Below are 10,321 nucleotides of genomic sequence, written 5' to 3' on the forward strand. Positions count from 1 at the left end.
ATTCTATCATTTTGGATTCCATAAAGAAAGAATGGCAAGAGCCAGGGGAAAAAACCTTTCTCAAGGCCCCACAAGAGATGCATTCCTTTTGAGCAAGACCCATCTGCGGTATGGAACAAGGTCCCCAAGCTAGGCACTGCCTTCTCCCAGGTCTCTAGGTCCACCAACCTAGCCTTTGAAGACATGGGGATCCGATGGATAAGCGAATGGAGCTTTTGCTCAAGAGATCTTGGCAATCGATCATGAGCAATTTAAAACCAGCCATAGCTATGACATGCGTAGCTAGAAACCTAGAATATTGGGTTAAACAGCTAAAAGCTCATGTGTTCGCAGATTCACCCAAGCAGGACATATTAGATTCTTTCACTACCTTATCCTCCACAGTAGCATATTTGGCGGACATATCAGACGAAGCAGTTAGAATGTCAGTTAGATCAGCAGCCTTAACCAATTAGAATAAGAAGAGCATTGTGGCTAAAGACTTGCAATGCGCCGTCAAAGAGTAAGCTCTCTGGCATTCCCTTTTTGGGTGAGCTTCACATTGGTCCTGATCTAGATACCATCCTAGACAGGGCAGTCAATAAGAAGTCCTTTTCGGTAAAGAAGAAACAACCCCCAAATCGCCTTTTTTTTTTTTTTTTTTTTATCTCAAAGAGCTCAGGAGCAGGACAACAAGTCCCAGAGGAGGAGTAAAAATTGGTCTGCACAAAAAGGTAAAGTCAAGGACAGAATCCTTTTTCTTCCTCCTGCTCAAGCTGAAAAATCACAATGACTCGAGCCTGCGGGTGGGTGTAAGGCTGCAAAGTTTCTTTCCACAGTGGTCAGCAATAATGTCTAATCAGTTCATCCTAACAACTTTCTCTGGGCTACACAATAGAATTTATGGAATCTCCCCCAAGAAGATTTCTTGTGACAAATGATCCAGTAAAAGTCCTGGCCATGAAGTCCTTGTTAAAGGAGCTGATACAGTAGGGTGTAGTGGTCCGAGCAGCAACAGGGATGTTATTTTCACATTTTCTTGGTAACAAACAAACAAAAAAATTCTGATTGATCCTCAACCTAAAACCTTGGAATAAGTCCGTCAGGTTAAGATGGACTCTATTTTCTCAGTCAGAAATCTACTGGCCCCAGAATGTTACATGGCGTCAATAGGCTTGAGGGATGCATACCTCCATGTCCCAATTTCACCCCAGTCCCAGAGGTATCTCAGGTTGGCAGTAAAGATGGAAGGCGTGGTTCAGCATCTACAGTTCAAGGCCTTTCCATTCATTCTGTCATCCATGCCTTGGATCTTTACCAAGGTGGAAGCACTAGCTCCGCTTCGTCTTCAAGGAATCGCAGTAATTCCCTATTTGGATGATCTTCTATTCTTCACTCCCTCAAGGGAGAGGTTACAAAATGACTTGGTCAGAGCATGCAACCTTCTGGAATCTCTAGGATGGATTCTGAACCTTCAGAAGTCCTCGCTAGATCATCACAGGAGGTTTGGTTTCTGGGCTATCAGATTAATTTGATAGAACAGAAGATTTTTCTTCCGCAGGAAGAAAAAAAGAACAAGGTTCAGTGCACAGTGTTGATGCTGCAGGCCATCCAGCTGATAACGATAAGGCACATAGTGTCCGCATTATGGGTTCTAACCTCGACAATGGCAGCTATTCAGTGGGTGAGACTACACTTCGAGTTTACAAGCCTTTCTACTGAAGTCATGGGATCACAGCTTAAGATCACTGGACACGGAGGTGAACATTACAGCCAAAGTAAAGAGCTCACTATGGTGGTGGAGGATCGGGAGATCCTATCAAAAGGTCTGGTTTGTGCCTTCCCAGTTGAAAAAAGACTGACAACAGACAACAGCTCCTGGGGATGGGGGGCCCACTTAAAAGAAAATTTTGCCAAAGCAAGCTGGGCCAAGGAGGAGGTGATAAGGGCCTCAAATTGGAGAGAGTTAAATGCCGATCGCTTTAATCCTAGTGATATCCACTCAGGATCTAGTATTGCCACGTTCAAGTGTTGACAGACAATGTCGCAGCTGTGGCTTATCTAAACAGACTCCTCTATGGGCAGAGAAGCATTTTCTATCCTTGGCAACCCACCTAGAGGGGACCCTGAACAGAGTGGCAGATGTTCTAAGCAGGTACCCCATTCAGGAAGCAGAGTGGTCTCTGAATCCGGAGGTCTTTGTGATAATTTCCAATATATTGGAACAGCCAGAGGTGGATCTGTTTGCCTCAAAGGAGAATGCTCAGGTTCTTCAGTTTACTTCTCTGAACAATCTCAATGGGTCACTAGGGACAAATGTCCTGGTGCATCATCAAGATTTCACCTCTGTTATGCTTTCCACCCATTCCAGTTAATTCCACTGCTGTTAAAGAAGATTAAACGGGAGGGGGTACCAGTCATTCTAATTACACCCTTTTGGCCAAAGAGGGCCTGGTTCTCAACCGTTCTGGGTATGGTGACTAGGTCTTGTTGGCATCTACCTCTCAGGCAAGATTTGCTAACCCAAGGTCCAGTAAATCACCCAGATGTGGCCAGGCTGTCCCTTGCAGCATGGCATCTGAGTAGCAGCTCCCATAGTTTAAGGGGTTTTCAGACAGTCTGGTTACAACGTTGCTATCAAGTAGAAAAAGTGTAACCAGAACCATCTATTTTAAAGTCTGGAAAGTCTATAACTCATGGTGCATGTCATCTACCCAAGACCCAAAGAAACTTGTATCCATCTTGGAGTTTTTGCAGGGGGTGTCAGATAAGGGACTAGCAGTCGGTACCTTCAAAAGTACAGTTTGCCGCGCTAGCGGTCGTATTGGAAAAATCTGTGGCCTCCGAACCTCTGGTAGTTAGATTTTTAAAGGCTCTTACAAGATCAAAGCCAGCACCGATCAAAAAATTCCCAAAGTGGGACTTGTTGGTAATCCTGCAATCTCTAGCAGGGAGTACGTTTTTAAACCTCTGGAAGAGTGACATATTTACAAAATTTGAGAAAAGAAAACGTTGTCTTTATAAATGTATCAGCAATGTATAAGCAATTGTACTTGTAATAAGATTAACAAGTGTATTTTGTATGTGATGAAGACTAATAAAAAAACAGTATTAAAAAAAAAAAAAAAAAAAACCTCTGGAAGAAACGTCACTCAGATGTCTCACTCTTAAAGCTATTTTCCTGATCGCCATTACATCTGCACGCAGGATAAGCGAGCCACGCGCTCTGTCATGTCAATTATGGAACCTTGCCTATCACTGTTTCCAAATAGTTATCCTTAGGACGGACCCAAAATTCTTACCGAATGTAACTTCAATGCATAATCGTTCACAAAATATTGTTCTCCCAACCTTCTGTGCTAACCCGCTGAGGGAGAAGCAAATCTTTTTTTCATATGTTGGATGTCAAACGAATTTTGTTACTTTACGTAGATAGAACAAAGGACTTTAGACGTGTACACATGACCGGACTTTTGGACAGCAAAGTTCAGACAGAATTAATCAGTCGGACAATTCGATCGTGTGTGGGCTTCATCGAACCTTTTCGGTCAATATCTGACAGACTTTAGAAATAGAACATGTTTCTAATCTTTCCGCCGGAACCAGTTCCTATTGAGAAAACCGTTCATCTGTATGCAGGTCTGACGGACCAACAATAACGCAAGGGCAGCTGCTGGCTATTGAATTTCCTTTTTCTAGTCCCATCGTACCCCAATGCGCTAAACGACCAGACTTTGGTGTGGTCATGTGTAGGCAAGTCCGTTTCAGCAAAACTCTGTCGGCACTTCAAAAAAAAAATCCATCAGAGTTAATTCCGATGGAAAGTCCAGTCGTGTGTATGCCGCATAAAGGATCAATAGCCAGATGGCTGAAATTATCCATCCTGGAATCATACTCTCATACGTGTTTGTCCACGCCATCTGGAATTTGTACACATTCAACCAGAGCGCCTGCAGTCACTTGGGCAAAAAGAGCTGGTGCCACTCCTGAACAAATTTGCAAGACGGCAGTATGGTCAGGTTTTTGCACATTTGTTCGACATTACAGGCTTCCTTACTCCCTGTACCACAGCTAGTGATCTTTCATTCAGTCCACGTTGCGCTGTTCAGTTTGTGACTTTAGTGTTGACTTTGACGTTGACTCCTTTTTATGACTCTGCAACCTGCTCAGGCTCCAATTGGCTACGTACTTTACACCCTGGCTGCTTGGCACCCACAGGAGATTTAGTGGTCGGTAGACAGCCCTGTGGCTGTATATCAGTTCTCCCCTTTCATGTATTCCACACTGTTGCCTAAATGTTGTTACCTTTAATATTATGGAATGTTGGGTTCTTGAATAGCCCTCTAAAGCACACTATGATCTCCACATTCCTCGGAAGTTCCACCCAGCTGCAGTAAGTTTGCAAGAAACTCACCTGACTCCAGAGGCAGCATGGTGCTTACACTACTCCTGAGTGTGCAAAGGGTATCATTCCACTCACACCTCATACTCTCAGGGTGTCAGTGTTCTGGTACACAAATCTTTGGTATTCCAGGAATTTAACTCTCAGGTGGGCTCAGAGGGCAGGTTTGTGTTAATTTACTGTAAACTTTACAACTTTACTTTAGTGCTGGCTTTTATGTATGTGTGTGTGTGTGTGTATATATATATATATATATATATATATATATATACACACATCGCCCTAATTTTAAAGAGAAGTCTTGAAAATCCTAATGACATACTTGGTTGACAAACCTGATCTCCCATTACTGACTTTAATGGTTATCTTGACCCAATCCTAGATCACCACCCCCAATTTAAACACCTGGAGGGATCTTGGGGTTCTGGGTAGATTTCTGTCTGAGGTTTGCCTGCTGGACCTGGTGGTGCTTTAAATTTTATACAACTAAACTCTTCTAATTTTTCTCCAAAATGCACCTATCGTTATCTCACATAGACATCTGTGTGGGCAATTCTCTTATGCTCGGGTTGGATTTCTAATTAAATACCTCTTTGGAGGGGGGGGGGGGGGGTGTTGTTATCTGACCACTCTCTACTGGTGGTGCAGCTTGTTGTCCACCTTCTGACAGACCTCCCTAGACTGCCCTGGAAACTCAACACTTTTGGCTTCAGGTATTTACACCACATGACTGTATTGCTCGCCGGCTTGATGATTTATTTCATGCTCATGCCTCACATGAAGACCCTCTTAGAAAATGGGAGGCCTTTAAAACAGTACTTGGGGGAATATTTATTGCAAAAATCCAGGCTATAAAAAAGAGCAGCGATCATCTGAGTTACACTCCTGCATGGAGGATCAGGTTGGACAACTTGAACTTGCATATATCATTCAGCCTATTGATTCTGCTCAGTAGGCCTGAATGTCGGCTCAAGATGCTCTCGATCATTTTGTAATGTTTCGTAACATGTTACACCTATAATTCTGAGTGTAACATGTTACGAATGGTCCAGAGCTTCGTCCACCCAGCTGGCTGGGTCACTCATTCACAGTGTTCTGTGACTGGGAAAACTACAAGGTTCAGCAGCTTTTGTGGCTGTCGGCTTGTAGTTTTCAATTAACTACCATGGCGCTGTGGTAGTTCATTCTCTCTTCCTGTCAGATTGCCTGTACGGAATGTATACACAGAACCCCAAGATAAATAATTTCTGTAATAAATAGGCACACGCTTAAATGAATACTTTGTTGAAACAACTTTTTACTTTATTATGGCATTCAGTCTATTGGGATAGGAGTCTATCAGCATGGCAGAACGCTCTAAAATCTGACAGATTTGAGGACATCTCCTGTGCACAGCCCTCTTCAGGTCGTCTCACACTTTTACAATTGGATTCAGGTCCAGGCTCTAGCAAAACTTTGATCTTCTGGTGAAGTCATTCCACATAATTCCAATCACCTTGACTAAAGACCCAGTTCCCCTTAAAGAAGGACAGACCCAAAGCATAATTCTGGCACCACCATGCTTCATTGTGGGTATGATGGGCATTATGGTCAAAAATGGACTTTAGGACCATAACACATTTTCCCACATTCTTAGACAATGTAGGTTTTTGCAAAATGTAGCTAGGCTTGGATGTTTTTCTTAGTAAGAAAAGGCTTCTGTCTTACCACGCTACCCCACAGCTCAGCCATATAAAGGATACAGGATATTTTTGTGACGTACAACCAGAAATTCTTGCAGTTCCCTTTTAAAATAGAAGCACAGGAATGTAAAAAATAAACAAACATACATACTCACCTAGGTGGATGCAGCATCGGTCTAATGCTACATCCTTGCCTTTCCACCTCTACAAAGACCACTGATCCCTCAGTTCTTTTCTTTGCTCCAAAAAAATGGCGTGTGTGGGAGCGGAGAGTTACAATAGATGACAGCAGATTTAAGCCTGCTGTCAGCTGAAGCTGGGTCACAGGAGTGCAGAACGAATTGCACTCCTGAGAACCATAGAAGTAGGGCCAAAAGAGCTTTGGTGTAGGCCCCTCGGGAGCCTCCCAGGCCAGACAAATTGATTCACCTGAAGTAAATCCAAGTTTTGGAATGGCCCAGCCAGAGCCCAGACTTGAATCCAATTGAAAATTGCTGTAAAAAAATCAAAAGGTGCTTCAACAAAATATTAATTTAAAGTGGTTGTAAAAGCTAGGCATTTTTAACTTTTAGTGCATTCCCTGCTCTAAGGTAAAAAAATAATGTTGCAGTACCAATTTCACCCCCTCACCTCAAGTCCTCACTCAATCCAGTGCTGTGCCCCCTGTGTCAGCTTTCTCCTCTCTCCCTGCGTTCGCAGGACCAAGAGCTCCTTCATCTTCTGCTGCTCTCAATTAAATCGTGTAAGCAGAGGGTGGGGCCAAGCTGCGCTGTGTGTGTGTGTCAATGGATGCACACAGCCCAGCTTGGGATCATGCCTGCACGCATGACCCCATGGGAATCGGCTTCCTATGGTGGCATACGTATAAGAGGAGGAGCCAAGAGTGGTGGGGGGGGTGCAGAAGAGGAAGTTCTTGGCCAATTTGTGCATTATTATTGCACAGAGCAGGCAAGTATACCATGTTTTTGAAAGAAAAAAAAAATATTTTACAACCATTTTTACCACTTGCCACCCGCCATATAGCAAAATGACAGCGGCAAAGTGGTTTCAATATCATATGACGTCACCAGGATATCAAGCCGCTGCAAGCCCCAGGGGGCACACATCGCGGTGATAGTTTTGTGCTGTGTCAGTATGACACACCGCAACACCAATCTAGGTAAAGTCTGACGTATGCCAATCAGTGCCCATAATGGGCGTCACTGATTGGCAGGCATTGGCACTGATTGGCATCCATCCGTACCATCTGTGCCACCTAGAAGTGCCCATCTGTGGTGCCTATCAGTGCTGCCTTTCAGTGCTACCCATGTGTACCCATCAGTGCCACCTCATCAGTGCCACCTCATTAGTGCCCATCAGTGAAGGCGGAAACGTACTTATTTACAAAGTTTTGTAACAAAAAAAGTTTTTTTTCAAAGTTTTAGGTCTTTTTTTTTTTTTTTATTTAGCAGAAAATGAAAAGGCCAGAGGTGATCAAATACCACCAAAAGGAAGCTCTATATGTGGGAACAAAATGATAAAAATTTAGTTTTGGGTACAGTGTTGTATGACCACGCAATTGTGATTCAAAGTGCAGCATCACTGAAAGCTGAAAATTGGCCTGGGCAGGAAGGTGTGTAAGTGCCCTGTATTGAAGTGGTTAAGGGTGTGATAATTTACTGTCTTGCAACCACATAATTGTAAGATTTTTATTTTTTCCCTCCTTGAAGATTACATTTTGTTTTTAATTGAATTGCAGTTATTATAGGTCACATTTAGGCCCCTTTCACACAAGTAGTCTGACCGGATTCGCATGTCTGTTTTTCAGGTGAACCCAATTGGACCCTCCATTCTCCTATGGAGCAGCGGATGTAAACAGACTTGTGTCTGTTTACACTCGCCTACCTCCAATCCGCTCCAGCAAAAATAAATGGAAGGGTATCTGTTCCCCTTCAGCTGATCAGATCGGAGGACCGTCGGATGTAAACAGACAGCTGGTCCGTTTACTTCCGACTGCGCATAGAGCAGAATGTGCTGTGTCTGTGTCCGCTCTGCATAAGGAGAGCAGACACAGACTTGTCATCTGCCCGCTCCACTGAGCTAGGGATCAGTGGACAGGTCCCCTCCTGAGAAAAACAGATCCGACCCATGTGAAAGGGGCCTAAGGATGGAAAAAGGGTAAAGTGATTTATCTCGATCTGATTTTTTTTTTTTACATCTCAAAACTAATTTTACGGATTGTAGACTTTTATATCTGCTGTGTATGTATATGTGTGCATTTCATTATTTTTCTTTTTTTTTTTCTTTAAGCTGAACCTTTGGCGCTATGGTGATTTCAGAGCTGATGATGCAGATGAATTTGGATACAACCGCTAGAAAAATGCCATTCCAAAGATGACCGACGCCCACCCTGTTCTCTGCTGCCATCCAGATTTCTGCTGCCTGCTTTCCAACTTGCACATATCAAATCACTCCTCTAATCTAAGAGGAGAGTTTCCAGCCAACACCACCATATACACTGGAGGGAGCTTACAGGGTTAAACCTGGACAAACATTTGTATCATGCAGATTTCCTAAAAAATCCGTTTGTACATCAACTGCTAATTTTTACATGTTTTTTTTTTTTCTTTTTTTTTAAAAAAAAAGCAAAATACATATATATGCGGGCTGATACTTAGTTTTGTACTTTCCAGTAATTCAGTTCTGAGTCCTGAAATCATATCCTAACGGTTGATTGTCAAAGTTTTATCTGTCCTTTTCCAATAGTATTTTCCCCTCCTTTATCCAACGTCCAGGGTCATATGTTTTGTCTTGTGTATTTAACGGCTCAATAAAGTACATCGTATTAAATTCTTTATGTTGTAAATTGTGAATTATTGTGATGTAAGGACTTCAGTTAATGGAGCCCCACCTAATTAAAGCATGTACAGATCACCCTGGAATCCAGATAACAAAAAAATCTTAAGTACCCATCAGGACACAAATTTGGCTCCTTTACCTGGAGAAAGTATGTGCATATGATTAGTCAGGACACTTGAGTCTAGTGTTCCCAAAATACAATTTTTTTTTTTAATATATATAAAATCTTGTTTTTTTTTTTGTTTTTTTTTTCATACAGTGCAGTAAAGCATCTTCATATGACTGGTGTGGCAGCGATCAGGTATACTGACCAGTTTAGCTGACTGCCAAACATGTGTATCACAGGTCATGACAGTCCCTCTGCTAGACAGCCAGTGATGCATAGTACATGTCATGGGAGTCAAAAAATAAATAAATGTTGAAATGTGCTTATTTGGCTCTCTGTAGAAGGAGCAAGGCAGCTGTTCAAACAACAAAGATTGTGAATGAGGCAGGTTTTACACCTTTGTGTTGTGCTAACATGCTTTACCACTGCGCACTACAGCTGCACGAGTAATCGTTAAGAATCAAAATCGCAATCTTTTTCCCTTCCCGATCTTCAAAACCGCATGTCACGATCTTTCTAACAAGTGCAGAGAGTTCTCAGAGCTGGGAAAAAAAATCCAGGCAGCCTGCCAATTTTTATTACCTGAATAAGTAGAAACAAACTATCTTTTCGTTCTTTTATCAAAGGCAAGAACTCCAGAGTGTAGATGAGGGATGTTTAACTATTTAACAACTTGACCACTGGGCACTTAAACACCCTTAATAACCAGACCAATTTTCAGCTTTCGGTGCTCTCACATTTTGAATGACAATTACTCAGTCGTGCAACACTGGACCTATATGAAATTTTTGTCCTTTTTTTTTCACACAAATGGAGCTTTCTTTTGGTGGTATTTAATCACCGCTCGGTTTTTTATTTTATGTGCTATAAAAGAAAAAATACAGAAAATTCTATAAAAAAAATGAATTTTTCTTTGTTTCTGTTATAAAATTTAGCAGATTAGTAATTTTTTTTTCATAAATTTTGGCCAAAATTTATACTACTACATATCTTTGGTAAAAATAAGTACAAATTGGTGGATGTTTGGTCTTTGTGAAAGTTATAGAGTCCACAAGCTATGGTGCCAATATCTGAAAATTGATCACACCTGAAGTACTGATGGCCTATTTCAATTCTTGAGACCCTAACATGCCAGAAAAGTACAAATACCCCCCAAATGACCTCTTTTTGGAAAAAAGACATTCCAAGGTATTTAGTAAGAGGCCTGATGAGTTTTTTGAAGTTGTAATTTTTTCCCACAATTCTTTGCAAAATCAAGATTTTTTTTTTCCACAAAATTGTCATATCAGTTTATTTCTCACACAGCATATGCAT

At 41.9% G+C, this 10,321-nt stretch overlaps 1 protein-coding gene across 1 annotated transcript in view; it reads left to right on the plus strand.

Annotated features, from left to right (window-relative positions):
* The window catches only part of SND1 (staphylococcal nuclease and tudor domain containing 1), an 840,361-nt gene extending 831,464 nt beyond the window's left edge, over positions 1-8,897 (plus strand). The window contains exon 24 of the mRNA XM_077473541.1: positions 8,353-8,897. Within this exon, the coding sequence (XP_077329667.1) occupies positions 8,353-8,418 (66 nt within the window). The 3' untranslated portion in view covers positions 8,419-8,897. The remainder of the gene's footprint in view (positions 1-8,352) is intronic.
* The last annotated feature ends 1,424 nt before the right edge of the window (positions 8,898-10,321 follow it).

This window comes from Lithobates pipiens, unplaced genomic scaffold (assembly GCF_037356315.1).
Source record: "Lithobates pipiens isolate NorthernLeopardFrog02 unplaced genomic scaffold, aLitPip1_a1.2 Scaffold_8, whole genome shotgun sequence".
NCBI lineage: Eukaryota > Metazoa > Chordata > Amphibia > Anura > Ranidae > Lithobates > Lithobates pipiens.